Source organism: Drosophila rhopaloa, unplaced genomic scaffold (assembly GCF_018152115.1).
Source record: "Drosophila rhopaloa isolate 14029-0021.01 unplaced genomic scaffold, ASM1815211v1 contig_3, whole genome shotgun sequence".
Taxonomy (NCBI): domain Eukaryota; kingdom Metazoa; phylum Arthropoda; class Insecta; order Diptera; family Drosophilidae; genus Drosophila; species Drosophila rhopaloa.
Window position 1 is genome coordinate 18,885,395 of NW_025335123.1, and position 21,581 is coordinate 18,906,975.

Sequence of the window (21,581 nt, forward strand, 5' to 3'; positions counted from 1 at the left end):
TGGGCAAGGTCTTCTTCCCCAGAGACGCCGGCTAACCACTCTGTTTGTTTTTGTTTTCGCTGACCTTTTCAAATAGTTCGCGGGTCATGTTTTCCGCCAAAAGTCATGTTCCCGGCGTTCGCCGCTTTCTTCAGTGTCGACTGTCTCGAAAAGTCAACATCCAAATTTCAAATCCACAATTCTTCACAGTGGAACTTCGCCGACCACATTGAACGAACTGAACATTCTCTAGTAAGTTTGTTATTACTAAGTTTGAAATTCTTATATTCCTATTTTTATATAAAGTTAGGATTACAAATAAATTTTTTTGGAACGCCGTTCTATAAGAAAACCAATTAGAAATAGTATTCTTGTATTTTGGACATGCAAAATAGTTGCTGATTGAAAGTGTATGGTTCATGTAATACAAGTTCAACTGTGTTCATGTAACTAAAAATTATATAAATAAATCAAATAATAAGTCGTGGGAATAATTCAAAATGAAATTTTAGTAAAGCTGTAATACATTTTTAGTACATTTAAATTGTATTTATGTATTCATTTCTATTCCTTTGTTTGGGTAAATTACCTTTTAACATCTAATTTTCGTGACAGCACTTAAGCAATTTTTGCGACAATTAAAACGTGTCAAAGTGCTTTGATTACACAAATGCGGTAATTAACAAATAAATAAACAAATAATATTTGTAAATTACCATTTCTTCTTATAGCAAACCGTTCAGGTTGAACGAAAATGTTCCAGAGGCATTAAATTATGTCAAACACTTAACACTCTTATATTTTTAGATACTTGTTCAAAAAAGCAAAAGAAATTTTGTAATACCTAAATCCAGTCAAATTACTTACTTAGTTCTTCAAAGAACTTATTTAAAAGTAGTTTACGTTTTCCCACGGCTATTTGCACCTTGATTAAAAAATAAACTTGATTTTGCACTTTGTATAAATATGTATTTCTAAACCTAACTTAGACAGACATCCAATCACTCCTTAGCGTATATAATATGTACAAACGGAAGGATCGGTGTTAGATGGGATCTGTTTAGTAGTAGCCGTCCTCGGACTCCTCGCGTTTGGCCTTCCGGTACGAGGTGATCCTGCCTGGCTTGAAGCCACAGTCCACGGACACCTTGCCGGCCACCTTGCCGTAGCCATCGCTGTAGTCCTTGGAGTAACTGGAGCTGGAGCTGGAGCTGCTGATCCTCCTAAACTTGGGGTTCTTGTACTGCTCGGTGATGTAGCCCAGCTGCTTGTAGGTGAGCTGCGGCGCCTCCTCATCGTCGGAGGACTGCTCCTGTTCCTGCTCCTCCTCGGCGTACTCCTCCTCCTCCTCCTGCTTGGCCACAAAGTTGCGCTTCTTCAGCGTGATCACCTCGCTCTTCAGCTTGAAGAGATTCTCCTCGGGCACGTTGGAGAAGACCACCTTCTTCTCACCATCCACCGGTTTCTGGGCAAATCCGTAGGCCAACTTCGCCTCGGGCACATTGATGGCCTTTCCGGCCTGGGCGGCCAGACTCACGCTGATGGGATCCGCGGCCGGACTGTTGTCCGCCGTCTTCTCCGCCGCATAGTCGATTCTGGAATGGATTAGGATGCGATTAATGTTTATGTTAAAAGGTTCTGAATCGATAGAACTGTTTGATTTTTATGATTTTGATGGATTTACTAAAATATATGGGCTTTTGAAAGCTTTCGATGAAGTTAATAAATAATATATATATAAATAATATATTAGCCTATGAAACTTAAGTGTAATTGAAATACACATTTGCTAAATTCTGTAAAAACTTATAAATGTTGAATAGTTCAGTTTTTTAATCATCTTGTTTTGTAAATTTTGTCGGTTATGTTATAATTCGACCTATTTATCTTCTGCTCTATTGAAATGTTTTTTGTTCTAGTACATTTGGTAATTTTTGGTAAATTTAAAACAAAATTTTATTAAATCAAAATTTGATATATATTTTTAATTTACCTAAATAGGTTTTTTTTAATCTGAACCCATTAGTTAATGTTTTATGATAACTAAACCACTTTAAAACTGAACACGCTATTTGGTACCAATTTGTGTAGTTTAACACTATATACTTCAGTATAAGCTTAAGTGGCTATAGTATGTTATTTAGGGGATTTTGTCAACTTACTTTCCGTAGACGGATCCGGAGCTGTCGGAGGAGGCGTAGCTGCTGTCAGAGGATGAGGATGAGCCCTGCTGGCACGAGCAGGTGGGCTTGCACGGCGTGGTCTGTGTGGAGTGATCAAATCGAGAGTTCAGTTTCAGTTTCGGTTTCGGATTCGCATATCGTTGGGAGGTATCTAAATGGGTTCTATCGCTCCGCATAGCTCTGGTTTTTTGGAGCACGTACGCGGCGATATATGAGGCATATGAGGTATACAAATGTGGATGACGATGCTGTGGGCTGATGGTGACGCAAAGTTGGGGCGGTGATAGTGCCGCCAGATGCGGAAATTGTTACTGCAGCTGAGGGGGATGACGATGGATGAGTGCCACTGCCACTGGGTGCTGATTACAACTGTCGAAACTAATGCTACTTCTTATGATACGTTCACTTATGATAGATTATGTTACGTTCAGGTAGGGGTTACCCTACCTACCTTCGATTAGCTTAGATAACATGGTAAAAAAAGTTACAGAATTGTTTGAGTCAAGCATAAACTTGCTTTAGGTTTGCTTTAACTTAATAATAGAAGCATATTAAATAATACAAATTGTATATATTTTGAACCAGGCAGTTTCGATCTTAAATCTATTAAAACTTTAAGAACTTGCAAAATAATTTAAGATCGAAATTGAGCTTCAATGCTTAACGAGGTCTTTTAAGTAATCTACAAATACAATAAGCATAGTGTTTTTCTATGCAATATTAAAAATAAGATTGATAAGAAAAATCCCTTAATCAATCATTCAAGATATCAAAGGAAAAATAACATTGGGCATTCTAAATATGATTTTAAAAAATAAATATTTAAGTAATGTTTGGATCTGTGTAAATCAAGCAAAAAACTAAGGCTTTAGTTATGGTAAGAATGAGTGTAAACTGGGTGGGCGTTACTGGTTATGTGGATGTGGGTATGGTCGTTTCTTGCGGATTAGTCATGGGTGGTTAGAGCTGATAGCGATGGCCCGAGGGGCCCCTCTTGAAGCAGTCGATCCGCTCCAGACGCTGCAGCCGCTCGGCCAGACGCTGTGCCGCCAGCGTCTTGGCCTCGATGGCGCCCTCGAGCATCCGACGGCCCAAGAGGTTGTTGAAGGCGCTCATGTACTGGAACAGCTCACGTACTTTTCCGCAGGTCTTGGGCACTTGGGCCGGCTCGATCAGCTGCTTGCTGCACCAGCAGTTGTCCCCGATCGGCGAGAGGTTCACGTCACTGGGCTCGTAGTATCGGGGCTTCGGCCGGATCACCGTGGATCCCTGGCAGCTCTGGCAGTAGTCCGTTCCCTTCTCGGAGCACACGCAGGCCGCCATTAGCTGTAAGATCAAGGGGAAAATGTTACAAATTGGAGTTTCCATAAGTTTCGTTGACCTTTTCTAACTAAAAGTTGTCTTTTTTTATATTTTCTAACTTAAATCTAACTATAGTAAGTCAATCTCTTCATCCCTACACAGGAATTCCAATAATTTGTAGTTTAAAAAGTTCGACCAGGATTTTTGGCATTAGAGTTTAGAAATACGTGTATATTAACTTTACAAATTTTAATGGCAATTCATTTGCCAATTTGCTTATAGGATACATATTGATATTTTCGAAATTGGTTTTATATTTAATTTAAAGGTATTCTTAGAAGCTTTCCATTATCCTTTCTAGCCACTTTATTACACAGTGTTGATTAACTCATTAGTAAGCTTCCAGTATTGTTTCTAGTCACTATTAAACAGTGTTGATAAACCTATTATACAGCGTTCTTGGTCCTTTTTTAATCGGGGAATTATTTATCACACGAAATGTTTTTTCCACCAAAGCAATTGCACTTTTACTGAATACATATCCAAATTTTCTCTGTCTTACCAGTTGAATGCAGTGCATTCCCATCACCAAAGAGAGAAGAAGCTTGCAGGCTAGCATTGTGTTGATGTTCTTATCGGATCTGTGGCTCACTACTCTGTTCTTGGCTCGTTAAAAGTTTGGACTGACTGTGGGAGCGGTCCACACGGCTTATATAACCGTGATAAAACCGAGAAGATCTCCAAAAGCTGTGCTCAGAAAACCATGCATTAGTTTTTTGCAGCTGTTGCTCTCGATTTCAGTTGGAGGTGAATGAAATCATTGCTCTTTATTCGCGCTAAATGAAATCTTCTTGGGATCTTGGGGTCACTTTCTCGTCGAACGACCTTGACTGGAGGACAGGGTCGGGTTCAGGTGTAGCCTGGTCAAAGAAAACTTTCCCTGAAGTCACCATCCCGCCCACTAAAGCTGCGCTGCTACGTGCTTCGGCATGAAAACCCCGCTCGGTATTGATAATACCCCTAAATCGACATAAACAGACCGATGTGATGCTATTCCCGCTGCTGAATTCCACGAACTTTTGCCGATACGATGGCGAGAGTTAACAATGAAGTACAAAGGTACAAAGGTAGAATAATACGAACTTCTTGAACCCAAAATATTCCAGTCATTCAAGACTGCAGTTATCAAGATCTCGACCCCTAAATGTTAAATTAATGATGCGGAATATTTGTATATATTGCCCAGAATATTCTATTGTTTCTTTATGGCTTATACCATATTTCTGAAAAATGAAAATTAAAGATTAATTTTTAAAGAAATTACGCTTTATTTTTAGGTAATTTGTACTTATGCTAATACTTAGGATTTTGTTTACGGGTTCAATTTGATCATTAAGAATTCATATATGCAAACATAAATTGTAAATTTTATACACACTACTTCAAGTCAGTGTTAATTCTTGTTCCAGAAATGTAGGTAATTGGAACTGTGATAATAAAACTGCGATTATAAGTGCGTGCCGCTCCCGATTTCTAAATGGGTCAGCGTCATCTCGAAGCGACCCGGGAATCGGGAGCAGACTTCCCAGAATAAAAAATTAGGCCATTAACCTAATTTGCGCTTGTTATTGGCGCGAATTTTTAGTCATAACAAAAAATAAAATGGGAAAAAACGCAGAATTTCGATGGCAGATTGTAAAGCACTTCCTTTCTGATCGAAAACAGCCGGTATTTGTGCATATCGGAATAATCAGAAGCACATTCCTCACAAAAAAAACCCACGCCACATCAAAATAAACACGTTTTTGGCAGTATCTTTAGGCATGCGATTTAACTGATGTTTAATTACGACTTTTCACCGAAATCACACGTGTAACACTAATCCATAGGCCACTCATCGGAATATTATAAACATTTAAAACAATATTACTGATTACGAAAGTTATATTATGAAATAGCTAATTAATTTGCCTATGGAAGTTCACTGAATGAGTCCGATAACCTTACCTGTTTATTATATGCATTACACGTTTTATAGAATTTATTAAAGTATATATTTATACAGTTATGCTTAATATTTTAGCATTTAAAATACAAAATCTATTATTAATCTATATTAATTAAATAGAAAACATAACGAAAGTAGTTGTGAAGACCAACTAAATCTGATATATTCAAATCAATGATTCTTAAAAAATGTCTTCCGAAATATTTTATCGAGTGAAATATTCACAAGGATAATGATATCATTCAAATTGAATATTGTCTATATTGTCTTATAATGTTGCCCTAATCTGTCTGTTTTTAGTTGCCAACTCATTTGTTTACAAAAATCTTTGCAACCTTGACCAACCGTCATATCAGAAGAACTTTCCGAATCTTAAGATGACGATCGATCAGCTTTTCGGCTCATGGGAAACAGTGGCAAACTCAGGAGGGGCTTGGGAAAATTTCCAAATATATATATATATTCTCATTCTTATGTTTTCATAGGAAATTTCATTAAAATATTAAGCTAACTATAATAGTAAACTATTTCTACATACTAAGCTCTAAAGTTCAATGTTTTTGGTGCAGACAGGATAACAACATTTTAATGAGTTAAACAAAATGTTTTTAAAATAATAAGTTAAAATACATTTATTTAAATCGTTTCACTTTTGAAATGTTTCAAACCTGTTTTTGTTCTATGTCCTATATAAATGTGTAAATTAAATTCTATGAAATGGAGCATTTAAATAATGTTTGTAAAATAATACCTCGATGATATTTAACAGATTCGCCCCCGATGCGTAATACTGGGACTCCACTCCACTCGATTCCATTCCATTCCGCTCCAGAGGTTAGCCGACGTGGGTCTGGTTTGATTTGGCGAAAACCCATTACAATAGTTAATGGCTCGGCAACAGGCCCAGACGTCTGATCCCGGGCTTATCAGCTGGTTGGGTTGTATAAAAGCCCCACGCTGACATCCCCAACAACTCAGAGCGCATCTATATACGGAATCGGAACCCAGGTTGCTCAGCCGAGTAAATATATACTTGGCCAATCGGAAGACAGCTTATCAGGCGAAACAGAGTCCAGCTGGCGAAGCCCGTTGAAATTTCGGCAACAGTACAGTCGTACAGCTCCAAGTGATCGCAAGTGTGAAGTTCTTCAGTCGCGCATAATCCAGAGATCCCCTAGATCCTTTAAAAATAATGGCCGCCAAGAGAATGGACTTAAATAAGCGCACCTTTTTGGTGCTGAGCGGCAGCTCGAATCCTTTGGGTCAATCCCTGGCCCTGGAGTTTTGCCGGCGCCTGGCCACCGGATCCCTGGCCCTGATCCTGGACGAGGATCAGGAGCAGCTGCGGGAACTGGGGGATCTCCTCCAGCGCGAGCTGAAGACGGAGACCATCAAAGTGAAGACCGGCAAGTTGAACGAGAACCACTCCAATGGGGTGCAGCTAATGGAGCAGGCCCTGAAGCAGCATTTCAAAGTGGATGGGGACAACCGATTCGAGCGATCCATAATCCTGCACAACGAGGGCCTGGCGGCCACCCATGTGCTCTTGGAACCCCAGAGCACCGAGGATTGGAAGAGCTATGTGCAGCAGCAACTGTACGCACCGGTGGCCCTCAGCCAGAGGTGGCTGCAGTCGAAGTATTTGGAGAAGGTGGAGAAACTGGCGGTGAATGTGACCTCCTCGCTGATGGTGCGTCCACTGGTCCATGCGGGACTGCTCTGCTCCTGCAAGCGGGCCAGGGACATGTACTTCCGGGCCATGGCCGCCGAGGAGCATCGCTTCGGAGTTCACGTGCTCAGCTTCTCACCCGGCCTGATGGCAACCCACCAGGGACAGTGCGACGAGAACGGCAACCAGATCACTCCCGCCGACCTGGTCGCCTCGAAGAAGTGGCTCCAGCTGCCCAGGATCCAGCCAGGCCAGGCCACCCGCAAGCTGATCAACATCCTCGAGGAGATCTCCTTCGTTTCCGGCCATGACGTCGACTACTACGACACCTTCGTTTTATGAGTAGCATCGTGGCGGTGGGCTGCGTCCCTGATGGACTCGGTTCTGGACTTGGCTCACGATTTGGACGCTGTTTTTGATTTGATTGCCTTGGAAACTAATAAACTCTGGCTGACGACCCTGAATTTAAACCTGGAGGTGCACGAAAAGCAAGCACACGAACAGGAAAACGAAACACAAACTATATTTTCATTTTGGTGCTATGGTTGGGGAGGTTCTATTCATTCTGGATTTTTTTCTATTTTATAATAGGGATCTTAGAAATTTTTTTCTGATTTATTTAACGTCTTAATTTAGGACAAAAGGAGGCTTTAAAACAACAATTTTTATACCCTTGCAGAGGGTATTATAATTTTGGTCAAAAGTGTGCAACGCAGTGAAGGAGACATCTCCGACCCTATAAAGTATATATATTCTTGATCAGGATCACCTCCTGAGTTGATATAGCCATGTCCGTCTGTCCGTCTGTCCGTCTGTCCGTCTGTCCGTCTGTCTGTCCGTCTGTCTGTTTCTACGCGAACTAGTCTCTCAGTTTTAAAGATATCGAATTGAAACTTTGCACACACCCTTCTTTCCTTTGCACGCAGTATATAAGTCGGAACGGCCGGGATCGGCCGACTATATCCTATAGCTGCCATATAACTGATTGATCGGAAATGCCATAACTCTGCTGTTTGTTAAGTTAGGAAGTTGGGACTCTCTATGGGTATTATATTTGGCCAATCAATCCGACATACCAAATTTCATAAGGATCGGCCGGCTATATCCTATAGCTGCTATATAACTGATTGATCGGAAATGCCATAACTTTGGTGTTTGTAAAGTTGGGAAGTTGGGATTTTCTATGGGTTTTATATTTGGCCAATTAATCCGACCTACCAAATTTCATAAGGATCGGCCGACTATATTCTATAGCTGCCATATACATAACTGAACGATTGAAAATGCCATAACTTTGGTGTTTTTAAAGTTAGGAAGTTGGTATTTTTTATGAGTATTAAGAATGCATCATATGAATAATTTTGGGGAATATAATTTGCAGAATATTCTGCAAGGGTATTTCAACTTCGGCTCCGCCCGAAGTTAGCTTTCCTTTCTTGTTCAGAAACACTTTGTTTCTTAAGTCTTAAAAAGTTAGTTTTTTATAAAATCTGTATAAAATCGACCCCTTTTATTTTCAATTGAAATGGCTTTTTAATATAAAACAATCTTTATATATATTTTTTCTGTAAATTATATTTGAAATTGAGAATGCTTCAAAGTTTCCAATACCCTGTTAAAGTAATTTTTGTAAATTTTTATCGAATTATTTCTAACATTTTCATTTAAATGTGCTAAAAGTTTATGGGATATTCCGCCACAATAACTTGCTTTCATGTTTTTAAATATCCAGCAAACAAAATGTACATATTTTCAAGTTTTTTAATATTATTCCCACATCACATAAATAGTGTTTTGCACTCTGTATGCGTAGTATGTAGATCTAATTTCAAGATCAATAACCCGAGTATTCCTTCCTGAACTTTTGTCGTGGGTATGAATCAGCATTGGGAATATGAATATATATATTCATTCTCATATATAATACGCATAACATACATATGCACATATATAGTACGGTTCACGTTAATAATTTCAAAACAATTTGAGAGACCCCGCTGCCTTAGCGATAAGGGAATCCACTGATCGAATTCTACGGAAGACACGTGTTCGTATATAAGGAATTGCGGTGTTGCCGGGTCGGAATCGGAATCGGGAAAGTATTCCAAATGGCCTCCCTCTGGATCCGGGATTTCACTATTACATACATATTTACTTAAAATAATATACATAAATATATTATAATATACTTAAATATATTATAATATACTTAAATATATTATAATGTACTTAAATATATTATAATATACTTAAATATATTATAATATACTTAAATATATTATAATATACTTAAATATATTATAATATACTTAAATATATTATTTTAAGTAAATATATATGTACTGGTAAATCTTGAATTAAATTAGGGTTTATTTTGGCTATTTCCTGGTATGGCAATATGAAATATTTTTTAACAAAATGTTGATTCTTTAATTTTTTAGAAAATTAAATTTTCCATACTTCTACTGGTTTTTATTTTTTTTGTTCTCTGTTAGTCTACGAGCATCAAATGAATAGTTTCAAACAAATTTTGCAGTTTACTTTGCAAATAATTTTTTATTCCATATTCAAGGCATACTTTTGGGTATTCCTTTTTGGATGTACGAATGGAAAAACTAATTAAAGTTTTAAATATGATTTCAAAGCTATTTGTTGCCTACAATGATGCGAAGCTTTCATAATCAGGGCAATAAATATTGAAGTTGACGATCGGTTGTACTTGAACTTCTGAACAATGTTGCAATGATTCTTTAATCAATATGTTTTCAATGTTGGGTCATAAACTTGTGAAGATTATATTAGGTTAGGCAACATGATTTATTTACAAAATTTTACCAAGCGGGCTGTTTAGTTGTTATAGTGTAATGTAGTCAGGGAAATACAAATTAAATTTTAATGATGATTAAACGATGCTTGAACATTAACATAAGTTGCGAAGCTTTCTGAAGAAGATTACACATATCTCAATCTCATTTTTTTTGGATTGCCGACCTTGACATTGACTTTGTCGCGTTGATTTCATGCATTCCACCTCATTACTTGGGTAATACGATAAAGCCCGTAATTTTTGATACATTATGCCGACTTTAACGATGCGATTAATAAAACATATAGGCAATTAATTAAATTAAATCGTTAAGCAAGAGCCGGCGATAACCTTTCCTCTTTGAGTAGAGCTTAAAGCCTGAGAGAAACGAGAGCAATAGTGAGATTTGAGAGTGAAAAGACAGGGGCGGAAATAGAAGGGGTTACGAACTATTTAAATCCCCCACAAAATATTGTATCCACACATTCCCATTCCCAATTTAGCTAAAATCCTAAAAGTATATATTTTAAATATAGCACAATTTCGGATTATTGTAATTCACAATTATTAATTATAACAAATAATTTGATTTATCTTAATAGAAACCTCTAAAGGATCTAAAAATGTTAAGTGCATTAATATTTTAAGCTGTTTTTCTTTTTATAGAAATGTGGTTATATAAGGTTTTTCAAAACATAAGAATTCGAATATAGAGTGCTTACAAATTTTAAAATATTTATATATTTGATTTAGTAAAAAACGAAACGCTTGAATTCAAAAATTTTGTATAACTCTTTTAACTAATACTTAATGAGGCTTTTATTCTTAAGTATCAGTTTATACATGATAAGAAAAATTTGAAACAATTTAAAATGTAAGGGTTTACTAAACCCCAAAAAAACTATAGTTTCGAAGGCCCCTGAAAAGTAGTTCCTGCTTACGCTCCAGGGCACAAAACACTGAGCTTTAGTCAGCTGTGTAAAAGCTGGCAACTCAGGTAAAAGCCAAAGCGAGTTACAAAAAAAAGGCAGCCAACTGTTGCTGCTGGAAAAGAAGAAAAATAGAAAGTAATTCACTCAGTTTTTCGCTGTAATTATGGACCTAAAGCAGCGCACATACCTCCTGGTGACCGGAGCATCCCGTGGGATTGGCCGGGAGTTCGCCCAGCAGCTGGCGAAGCGGATAAAGTCCGAGGGATCCGTGGTGGCGCTTCTGGGACGCAATCAGCCCCTTTTGGAGGAGGCCAAGGGAGAGATCCTGGCAGCAATACCGGATCTGCCCGTTCACACCTACTCCTTGGAACTGGAAACGGCCAAAGCGGAGGACTTCACCCAGATTCTGGAGAGTTCTCGTGGGCAGAAGAGCTTTGAGCGAGCCATAGTCATCCATAATGCCGGCACCGTGGGCGACACCTCGAAGAGGGCCAAGGAAATCGGGGATACGGGCTTCCTGCAGAAATACTACCACACCAATGTCTTCTCCGCCATCGCCCTGAACTGCGAGTTCATGCGGGTCTTCCAGGGAATCCCCAAGTTGGTGGTCAATCTCAGCACCCTGGCTGCCATTGCCCCCATATCCTCGATGGCTCACTATTGCACGGTGAAGGCAGCCCGAGAGATGTACTTCCGGGTGCTGGCCACCGAGGAGTCCTCGAAGGACACCCTGGTGCTCAACTATGCGCCCGGTGTGATAGACACCCAGATGACCGTGCAGGTCCAGCGGGAGGCCCACGATCCCGCCGTGGCCGCCATGTTCCGGGAGCAGAGGGAGGCCAAGACCATGCTGACCACCGCCCAGACCACGGAGCGGTTCATCAAGGTCCTGGAGGCCCTCAAGTTCAAGTCCGGCGATCACGTGGACTACAGGGATGAGCAGTTTTAGTTGGTTTAACACATGTGCGATGTACGGTGATGGGGTTTTTGCATTTATACATTAAAAATATAAGCAATAGTGAATGTTTCTATTAATCTCTTGAAGAAATCCCCTTCTGTAATGATTTGTGATTCACTTGGTTTTTCATATATGCTATCTTTAGTTGACTTCGTTTATAAGTTAATGGGATTAGCTTGATAACTTGAATGGCTCAGAAACTGGCTTTAAATACTACATTTACCTCGTTGGGTACCAAAAAACTGAATTGACATTTAAAAAAAAATGTAATTTTAAACAAAACTTCAAGGTACATAATAAATCTACTAAAAAAAGAGTATTTAAAGGTTGGCAAAATTGAATGCGTGGGCATAGATTATTGCTGCTCTACACAAACTGATAACAAACATGCAATTACGTTTATGATCTCACATTCATGATTTTCTTATCAGCATTAATGAAAACAATTCATCTTGTTAATACTCGACTTAAACCAACTTCTTGAGCTGCTTTTCCCACTAAGATGCTATGCAAACAAACTCTAATTTGGTTTTATAGCTACGTTTAATGCCATAAATAATAAAGGTTTAAGATTATGAGGTACTACAATGAAACTAAACGTGAACTGGGCAGACTTTATGTGCTAAAAGAAATCGGCAGCCGAGCGTCGCTTGGTGGGTATCTTGAGCAGATCGTCCGTCAGCGTGGAGCCCGTATCAATGGTGGAGCTCTTGGCGGGAGTGCTGATCTTGCCCGACTGCTGTTTCGGTGGTCCCAGTGGCGTGCCCGTGTTCCTCACAACTCCGGGCGTAATCTTACGCCTCCTGGCGCTCAGCGGTGATGGTGTGTGCGACAATCTGGGCGTTCCCCGGAGACCTAGCTTCCCCGTGGCCAGGAGCTGCGCTGCCGGCGACATGCTGGCCAGGCGTTCCATATTGGTGCGTATCAGTGGGGATCCAATGTTCCGACGTGCCGTGTCCAGGGCCATTTGCTTCTGATTGCGCATCTTCTCGCTGACCTTCTCGGCCAGCGCGATGGCAATGTTCTCGCGCCGGGAGTTCTCGTTGATCCGGAACGAGGGTCCCTGCGTGGGCCGCAAAGGAGTGTCGCCACCGTCCAGGCGGAACGGAGTGCCGTCGATCTCACCCCAGGTCATGATGGGCGAGAAGGCCTCTCCGGGTCGCGGTGATGGTGAACGCAGCAGATCGAATCCACGTATCCTCGGCGTGGCCGTGGATTCACCCGCCCCATTCGCGGGCACTTCGTCCGGCCTTTTACCCTCCGGGTCCCGGTGTTTGGCTTCTTCCGGCAGCCTGGTGGCATTGTGCTGGATGCTCTGCTTGCGCTCCGCCGCCTGGACGCGCTCTTCCTCCGTGTACTCCACGCCATCGGGCACGTACATAACAGAGTTCATGTTGGTGTAGTTCCAGGTTTCGATTTTCCTCAGCGGATCCGGTTCCTCGAATTGCTTCTCAATGCTGGGCAGCATTAGAGCGCGCTGCAGTTGCTCCGCGGATAGTTTTTCGTGGTTGTAGAGCACGGCGTATTTCTGGCGTAGCTTCGCCTCCGCCGTTTCGATGATCTCCTGAAAGCTCTGGTTATCCTCGCTGGTGTAGTTCTGTAGGAAGGCGTCGAGGGAGAGCTTCGAGGTGTTGTCTCCACCCTCGGCGGCACTTTTTTCGGAGCCGGCACTGGACAACGGGGTGTCTGTGGCCCGGGAATTAAGCAACGGAGTGTTGCTGCCGTTGGCCAAGCTGACTGGCGTCTCAAATGTGGCCGGGGACATGGCTGAAACGAGAAGAGTTAAAGTATTAATGGGTTATTATTAAGAAGTGGCATACCTTTAAAGTCTTGTAATTTAATTCCCCAAAAATCTGCATTCAAATCTGGGTTTGTAATTTTTTTTCTGTTTTTTGTAATTTTTAATGATGTAACTAACCTCTTTCACAATTTCCGAAAAACGGCTTTTCAGAAAAGTGACCTAAGGCTGCACTTCCGAACCCATAACTTTTCTAATTTAAGTCATATTTTGAAGTGGCATACCTTTAAAGTCTTGTGGTTTAATTCTCTAAAAATCTGCATTCAAATCTTGGTTTGTAATTTTTTTCGGTTTCTTGTCATTTTTAATGATGTAACCCCTTTCCAAATTTCCGAGAAACGGCTTTTCAGAAAAGTGACCCAAAACCTGCACTTCCAAGCATATAACTTTTCTAATTTAAGTCCGATTTTTAAATGACATACCTCTAAAGTCTTGTAGTTTAATTCTCTAAAATACTGCATTCAAATCTTGGTTTGTAATTTTTTTTCGGTTTCTTGTCATTTTTAATGATGTAACCCCTTTCCAAATTTTTGAAAAACGGCTTTGCAGAAAAGTGACCTAAAACCTGCACTTCCAAGTCCATAACTTTTTTAATTTAAGTCCTATTTTGAAGTAGCATACCTTTAAAGTCTTGTGGTTTAATTCTCTGAAAATCTGCATTCAAATTTTGGTTTGTAATTTTTGTTCGGTTTTTTGTCGTTTTTAATGATGTAACGCCTTTCCAAATTTCCGAAAAATGGCTTTAAGAAAAGTGACCTAAGGCTGCACTTCCGAACCCATAACTTTTCTAATTTAAGTCCTATTTTGAAGTGGCATACCTTTAAAGTCTTGTGGTTTAATTCTCTAAAAATCTGCATTCAAATCTTGGTTTGTAATTTTTTTTCGGTTTCTTGTCATTTTTAATGATGTAACCCCTTTCCAAATTTCCGAAAAACGGCTTTTCAGAAAAGTGACCCAAAACCTGCACTTCCAAGCATATAACTTTTCTAATTTAAGTCCGATTTCTAAATGACATACCTCTAAAGTCTTGTAGTTTAATTCTCTAAAAATCTGCATTCAAATCTTGGTTTGTTATTTTTTTTTCGGTTTTTTGTCATTTTTCATGATGAATCCTTTCCAAATTTCCGAAAACTGGCTTTGCAGAAAAGTGACCTAAAACCTGCACTTCCAAGTCCATAACTTTTCTAATTTAAGTCCGATTTTGAAGTGGTATACCTCTAAAGTCTTGTGATTTAATACACTAAAAAACTGCATTCAAATCTGGGTAAGTAATTTTTTTTCGGTTTTTCGTCATTTTTAATGATGGTAACCCCTTTCCAAATTTCCGAAAAACGGCTTTGCAGAAAAGTGACCTAAAACCTGCACTTCCAAGTCCATAACTTTTCTAATTTAAGTCCTATTTTGAAGTGCCTTACATTTAAAGTCTTGTGGTTTTATTCCCTAAAAATCTGCATCCAAATCTGGTCTTGTTATCTGCGATTTTTTTTACTTATGTTTAAATTAGAAATTAAATTAAAATTTTGAAAAAAATTACTTTGCAGAAAAGGGAAACATACCCTGCACTTTTAGGCATATAAATTGACCTATTACCGATTTATAAACTATAACATTTGTGGCAAGTTATGGTGTGCTCATGATGGAATTCTGTGACTATAAAATTAAGTGCCTGCTGTTAAGGAAGAAAGTACCCAACACCTTTACTAAAATGTGGGAAAATGTGTTTTTGGATAGCTCCACCGATGCTCCACCCAATCCCGGGCAGTACCCACCGTTGTTCCGCTGGTTGCTCCTGCGGCTGGAGCTTCTTCCCGTCCCGGGAATCCTGCCCAGACTGTAGCGCTCCCGAATCTCGGCCATTTGGACGAAGTCACGCCGCGACTCCGCGTCCAGGAAGTCGTTCTGGGCCCGCAGCCGCTCCAGGTCTGGGAAGAAGTCGCGCTGGATGATCTTGGACATCTCCTCGATGTACTTCTCCTCCGTGAGGATCTTCGGTTTGTTCTTTGGGCGCACCATCGCCGTGGGCTTCTTGAACTCGGCCAGCGCCGAATTCTGGACGCGGGCCACTTCCATGGCCAGGCTGCCTGGCGTTCCAGGTGTTCCCGGAATGGCAGGTGTGGATGGTGTCGCGTTCATAGTCTTGTTGTCCCCGTTTTATCCAGAAATGCACTTTGTTTTGATAATAATAGCGTGAATTTTGTTTCACTTTTTTTCAGTGTGCCCGTTGAGTTTTGCAACGAAAATATTAAAACGCCTTTGCTTGTCGGGAAATTAGTTTTCCGAAGTTATTGATTTTTCTAGTATTATGCGTGTGATAAGTGAAAATTTAATGCAAGTAAAACATTAAAAACTATACAAAATTACCAAAATTAAAAATTAACTGATTGGTGCTGCCAGACTCTTTGTTCTTAAAGCCTAGTATCCAGATCGACAAACGATTACGCTAGCGTAAAAACTTTAATCTTTCCAGTGTGACCAAAAGTTTGAGAGTTCATCAGATTTAAGCGTGCTATGGTCGTACTGTCAATCAGCTGGGTTTGTTGACAAGCAGTTAAAATTCAAATATCGTATTTGCGGGAAAGAGCCTTTAGAGATATTATCAAATACCTTGGCAAGACAAGTCTGCCGCTGTACAAAGAAATAAAAAAACAATACAATTTAAATTTAACAGTTGTTTTTTTTAATTTACTGATAATTATTTGCTAATTTAAAGTTCATAGCTGCACTTTTATTGTGTTTTTTCGTACATTCTAGACCTAAAAACATTTTGCTCTGACAAGAGGCACCCCAGATAGTATTAATGTTATTTTGTCCTCACATGTAAACACCTGCAATCGACTTTTGTGAGTTTTTTGAGTTTTTCCCTCCATTTCTTATAATGTTCAGTGAGAAGCGCACGCCAAAAGATTAAATTTTTTAATCTTTTCCGCTAGGGTTAACCCAAAGTTAATTTCCGCAGACTGGCAACGCTATGGAATTTTCTGGTATTTTTTTCGTCGATCAGGAGACCGACGTGAAAAAAAGGCCCGACGAAAAGTGAACGCCAGCTGTTTGCCTCTCGCTCTCTCTCATGACTGGCGTACGGTTTTCGTCGATCTCAGTACTAAGCTTTCATCTTTTGTTCAGTGAGAAGCGCACGCCATATGTATATGATTTAAGCACTTCGCTTTTCATTCAGAAAAGTCACAAAGTTTGTATTAGTATTGCACTAATGAATTCTCAAGATCGACTTTAACTAGAATCCTATGAGGGGAGAGAGGGAGGGAAATTCTGTACAATTATAATTTATTACAGTTCTTACAAGTAATCTCCGATAAGTATCTTTATCCGAAAAAGCTTATAATTTTATGCGTCCGTCGGTGGTATTCGAACCCACGTCATCCGATGAACGGATGGCAAAACCAACGACTATTTGATAGGGCGTTAGCGAAGTATATTAGTTTAAAATATTTTTTAAAATTCGTTAAGTCACAACTATGAAAGTCGAAATATTTAAAATACATTTTCTAAGATGATATTTCATATGACAAAAAGATTTTAATTACTTTTTAATAAAGGGTACAACTTTTAGTCGTTCTAAACATTACTTCTCATGTGTGTAAAAAAGAAAGAAAAATTTATGGCCCGACGGCAGTTGAAATTGAACTTGCGGTGCTTAGATTTCTGGTCAGACGTTCTAACCCTTAGGCTACTCGCACAGGGTTAGAACAATTTTATGGTCAGGGCGTGATATTTTAGAATATGTTTTCTTTGTTATAGAAAATGTTTCTATATTTTTTAATTCATTTTTATTTTTTAGAAAATATTTCTATATTTAAGAAAGTATACTACATTTAAGAAAGCGTTTCTATTTTTTAGGGTTATCTTTATTTTAAGGTTAATTTGAGAAAATTTTTCTATTTTTTAAGGTAAATTATATTTTAAGGCGGAATGCCTCATTTTAAGAAAAAAAATTCTAAAAACAAGTACCATTTTTACTAAACTATAGAAATTCTTTCTTGGATTTAGGGCGAGTTCAGTTTATGGCGACTTGTTTTTTTTTTTGCGAAAAAATTCCTTGAAAATAGAAATCTTTTCTTGGATTTAGAAAAAACAAGAAAGGAAAGCTAACTTCGGGCGGAGCCGAAGTTGATATACCCTTGCAGAATACTCTGTAAATTATATTCTCCAATATTATTCATATGATGCATTCTTAATACTCATAAAAAATCCCAACTTCCTAACTTTAAAAACACCAAAGTTATGGCATTTCCAATCGTTCAGTTATATGGCAGCTATAAGATATAGTCGGCCGATCCTTATGAAATTTGGTATGTCGGATTGATTGGCCAAAAATAAAACCCATAGAAAATCCCAACTTCTTAACTTTACAAACACCAAAGTTATGGCACTTCCGATCAATCAGTTATATGGCAGCTATAAGATATAGTCGGCCGATCCTTATGAAATTCGGTATGTCGGATTGATTGGCCAAAAATAAAACCCATAGAAAGTCCCAACTTCTTATCTTTAAAAACACCAAAGTTATGGCTTTTCCGATCGTTCAGTTATATGGCAGCTATATGATATAGTCGCCCGATCCGGCTCGTTCCGACTTATATACTACCTGCAATAGAAAGACAACTTTTGGGAAAGTTTCGAGCAGATAGCTTTAAAACTGAGGGACTAGTTTGCGTAGAAACGGACGGACGGACAGACGGACAGACGGACAGACGGACATGGCTATATCAACTCAGGAGGTCATCCTGATCAAGAATATATATACTTTATAGGGTCGGAAATGTCTCCTTCACTGCGTTGCAAACTTTTGACTGAAATTATAATACCCTCTGCAAGGGTATAAAAAGTGTTATGGCGAATTTCTAAAATTTTGGGTTAATTTTGCTATGAGTGTAGCCAACTCTTTACGCTGTGAATCACTGGCCATACATTTTTCGGGCCATCTTATCAGTTTGTGTCGATCGCCCTTATATCTTTGCTATAAGCTCGACAACTCAAAATCCCATTCGAAGTTCGGATACTGCCGTCAGTCTTGGCTTAGCTTTACTGCTCGTCGCTTCTTCGATCGCCGTAAAATTAGTAATTGAATTTAACACATTCGTTCAGTATCGAATAACCAAATCAGTCATGAAGTTCTATCTGCTGGTGATCGCCGCCGTGTTGTATTTGACCTACATCAATTGTGGTAAATGGTTTTCCCTTGTTAATTCCCTCCTGATCTCAATCGTTATTACTAAATTACTAAACAAATAAATTCGTGATTAGATATCAACAGCACCTAGTTCACCTAGAAACGACAAAGGCTTCTGTTTCTAAATGTAACTACGTTGATTTTTTTTTATTAATACGTGATTTTTCAAAAACGTTATTTTAGCCTTAAAATTCGATATATTAATTATTATAAAATGAAAAATAATAAGTAAAAACGACGTCAGTATCTGCGGGCTGAGGTACAGAAATTGCGTTCAAAATTTCAAAACGATTCGTCCGCCAGATTTTGCAGGATCGTGTTCACCGACTTTGAAATGGCAACTTTTCAGGAGAGCGTTTTAAAGTTTTGGACACCCAAAAATCGCATACAAAACGAGCTAACTGCCCATAACTTCGGAAGTTTTTTTCGGATCAATCTAAAATTTCAACGCAATATTCTTCAAATGTTCTGCATTCAGCAAAATAAAATTAAAAAAAAAACAAGGCAACAAAAAATTTAAATACCATACCCCCACTTAAGTTGCAACTGTGAAATTCGAATTATTTAAAAACTTTCTAAGATTATATTTCATATGACAAAAAATATTTTAATTCCTTTTCAATAGAAAATAAAACTTTTAGTCGTTCTAAACATTACTTCCCCTGTGTGTTAATAACATAAGTAAAAACAAGAAAGGAAGCTAGCTTCGGCAAGCCGAAGTTTATATACCCTTGCAGTTATTACAAAACAATGACCTCAATAAAGTTATAGCTTAATCATTGGCCCATTTTTGCCCACCTTTAGTTTTAACGAGGACGGAAGCTAACTTCGGCAAGCCGAAGTTTTAATACCCTTGCAGACTTTGACGAAATTGCTAAAAGTGAAAAAGTAGCGAAAGGAATAAGGTATACATAAGTAAACTAGATTTGCATCGTTTCAAGTCAATTGCTTTTATACTGCAAAAATGTCATATACAAAAGGGATACTTTCGCAGCCTTTAACAATTTTTCCTATCTCCTTTAAGATATAGACTTCCGAGCGGCAAGCGCTTTTACCCTAATCAAGATATGCGTAAATAAATAAGAATTGGAAAATTTTATGTTAGTAGCTTACACACTGCGCGAAATATTCTGATAATCATCAAATTTGGAACGATTTCACCCTATTGTTCCTATGGGAGCTATAGGATATAGACGTCCGATCAGCACGCGCTTTTACCTTGATGAAGGAATGCATAAAAAAATACGATTTGAAAAAATGTACAGCAATAGCTTTTACACATCGCGAAATATTCTGAAAAACATTAAATTTGGACCGATTTTACCCTATTGTTCCTATGGGAGCTATAGGATATAGACGTCCGATCGTCACGCGCTTTTACCCTGATCAAGGTACGCATAAAAAAATAAGATTTGGAAAGATTTATGTCAATAGCTTTTACACTGCGCGAAATATCCTAAAAATCATTAAATTTTAACCGATTTTACCCTATTGTTCCTATGGGAGCTATAGGATATAGACGTCCGATCGTCACGCGCTTTTACCCTGATCAAGGTATGCATAAAAAATACGATTTGTAAAGATTAATGACAATAGCTTTTACACTGCGCGAAATATCATAAATTCTTGCAAGATATATCCAATTGTTCCTATGGGAGCTATAGGATATAGACGTCCGATCGGGGCGATTTTCAAACTTGATCTGCGTACACATGTTTTAGGACGATTGTGAAAGTTTCAGATCGCTAGCTTTTAAACTGAGCTCGCAAACGGTATTGAAACAGACGGACAGACGGACAGACGGACAGACGGACAGACGGACATGGCTATATCGACTCCCCTATTGATCCTGATCAAGAATATATATACTTTATGGGGTCGGAAACGTCTCCTTCACTGCGTTACAAACTTCTGACCAAAATTATAATACCCTCTGCAAGGGTATAAAAATATGGAATCTTCGAAAATTTTACAATTTTTCGAAAACATTAAAGTTGACTTTTTTCAATTTTTTTAACCTTTTTGCCTGCAGAAAAAATCGTTTGCCCACCCTTTAAGATTCATTATTTCGATAATATAAAAGATGACCATGTTGTCCATCTCCTAACAATTAAGAATAAAAAAAAATCGTTTGCCCAACTCCTAAAACAGGCACTTTTAACAAAAATCGGTTGCCACACCTTAAAAATAGTTATTTCGAAAAAAAATATATTGCCCATGGGGGAAAATATTTTTGTAAACAATGCTATTTTAAAAGATTTTTGCTCAACCAAACGCGCAGAATCTATAAAATTCGTGCTTATTAAATATTTGTATTTTATTTTACTGAAATCACTTGTTATCTGGCCAATTTGATTGTAGTTTGACATAAAAATTAACCATATGGTTTCTTTTTCGCTTTTATTAAAACTGCGCTATGTGCGTAAGATTTCATAACACAAATTTTCGAAAAAGTTCGAAAATGTTCGAAGTTTTCATATTTTTAAAAGGTGAGAAATCTAATCTAATCTAATCAGGCCTGGCCGAGACTCAATCCGAAAGCTCCGTTCCCCTCGCTCCATTTGCAATTGGCTGCATCCAGTGCCACTCCAAGACCAACGAACGCTGCGCCACCGATCCGATGCGCCTGCTCCTCAGGAACTGCTCCGACGGCTCCTCCAAGTGCTACTCCCGCGTCGAGGGTGAGTCATCCCATTCTGTTTTTCACTCTCGAAACATCCCACACATTCATATTCCTCATATTGAAGATCTCGTAAAT

At 38.8% G+C, this 21,581-nt stretch overlaps 5 protein-coding genes across 7 annotated transcripts in view; 3 read left to right on the plus strand and 2 right to left on the minus strand.

The window, feature by feature from the left end:
* LOC123037964 overlaps positions 1 to 21,581 on the plus strand; it is a 28,376-nt gene that overhangs the window by 5,918 nt on the left and 877 nt on the right. Inside the window, exons 1-2 of one of the 2 annotated variants that reach the window (XM_044460998.1) lie at positions 18,677 to 18,817; positions 21,340 to 21,504. In XM_044460998.1, the coding sequence (XP_044316933.1) occupies positions 18,760 to 18,817; positions 21,340 to 21,504 (223 nt within the window). In that variant the 5' untranslated portion in view covers positions 18,677 to 18,759. Of the gene's footprint in view, positions 1 to 18,676; positions 18,818 to 21,339; positions 21,505 to 21,581 lie in introns of those variants that run through there. The other variant, XM_044460999.1, reaches the window with a different exon arrangement.
* On the minus strand, positions 927 to 6,319 carry LOC123037961. Of its 2 annotated transcripts, none has more exons than XM_044460994.1 (4): positions 6,224 to 6,319; positions 3,300 to 3,488; positions 2,142 to 2,242; positions 927 to 1,574 (listed from the first exon to the last, which is right to left on the minus strand). In XM_044460994.1, exons 1-4 carry the CDS (start codon positions 6,287 to 6,289, stop codon positions 1,040 to 1,042), a joined length of 891 nt encoding a protein of 296 aa, XP_044316929.1. In that variant the 5' UTR covers positions 6,290 to 6,319; the 3' UTR covers positions 927 to 1,039. The 2 variants fall into 2 exon arrangements, with proteins under 2 accessions (XP_044316929.1, XP_044316930.1); XM_044460995.1 differs by lacking the exon at positions 6,224 to 6,319 and adding an exon at positions 4,027 to 5,314.
* On the plus strand, positions 6,450 to 7,655 carry LOC123037962 (sepiapterin reductase). The gene has a single exon (XM_044460996.1). The coding sequence runs from the start codon at positions 6,665 to 6,667 to the stop codon at positions 7,481 to 7,483; it is 819 nt and encodes a 272-aa protein (XP_044316931.1). The 5' UTR covers positions 6,450 to 6,664; the 3' UTR covers positions 7,484 to 7,655.
* LOC123037963 (sepiapterin reductase) lies at positions 10,933 to 12,156 on the plus strand. Its single transcript, XM_044460997.1, has one exon. The coding sequence runs from the start codon at positions 11,043 to 11,045 to the stop codon at positions 11,826 to 11,828; it is 786 nt and encodes a 261-aa protein (XP_044316932.1). The 5' UTR covers positions 10,933 to 11,042; the 3' UTR covers positions 11,829 to 12,156.
* Positions 12,362 to 15,871, minus strand: LOC123037960 (splicing factor ESS-2 homolog). The gene is made up of 2 exons (XM_044460993.1): positions 15,405 to 15,871; positions 12,362 to 13,604 (listed from the first exon to the last, which is right to left on the minus strand). The coding sequence occupies exons 1-2, from the start codon at positions 15,766 to 15,768 to the stop codon at positions 12,460 to 12,462; spliced, it is 1,509 nt and encodes a 502-aa protein (XP_044316928.1). The 5' UTR covers positions 15,769 to 15,871; the 3' UTR covers positions 12,362 to 12,459.

Excerpts from the sequence above, each read along its gene's own strand:
- LOC123037962 (XM_044460996.1), top strand. The coding sequence starts at position 6,665 with ATGGCCGCCAAGAGAATGGACTTAAATAAGCGCACCTTTTTGGTGCTG.
- LOC123037961 (XM_044460994.1), bottom strand. The coding sequence starts at position 6,289 with ATGGAATCGAGTGGAGTGGAGTCCCAGTATTACGCATCGGGGGCGAAT. Across the intron at positions 2,243-3,299 it reads TGCCCAAGACCTGCGGAAAA|ACCACGCCGTGCAAGCCCAC; the intron begins GTACGTGAGCTG and ends CACTCCACACAG. Across the intron at positions 1,575-2,141 it reads TCCGGATCCGTCTACGGAAA|AATCGACTATGCGGCGGAGA; the intron begins GTAAGTTGACAA and ends AATCCATTCCAG.
- LOC123037960 (XM_044460993.1), bottom strand. The coding sequence starts at position 15,768 with ATGAACGCGACACCATCCACACCTGCCATTCCGGGAACACCTGGAACG. Across the intron at positions 13,605-15,404 it reads GAGCAACCAGCGGAACAACG|CCATGTCCCCGGCCACATTT; the intron begins GTGGGTACTGCC and ends TTCTCGTTTCAG.
- LOC123037963 (XM_044460997.1), top strand. The coding sequence starts at position 11,043 with ATGGACCTAAAGCAGCGCACATACCTCCTGGTGACCGGAGCATCCCGT.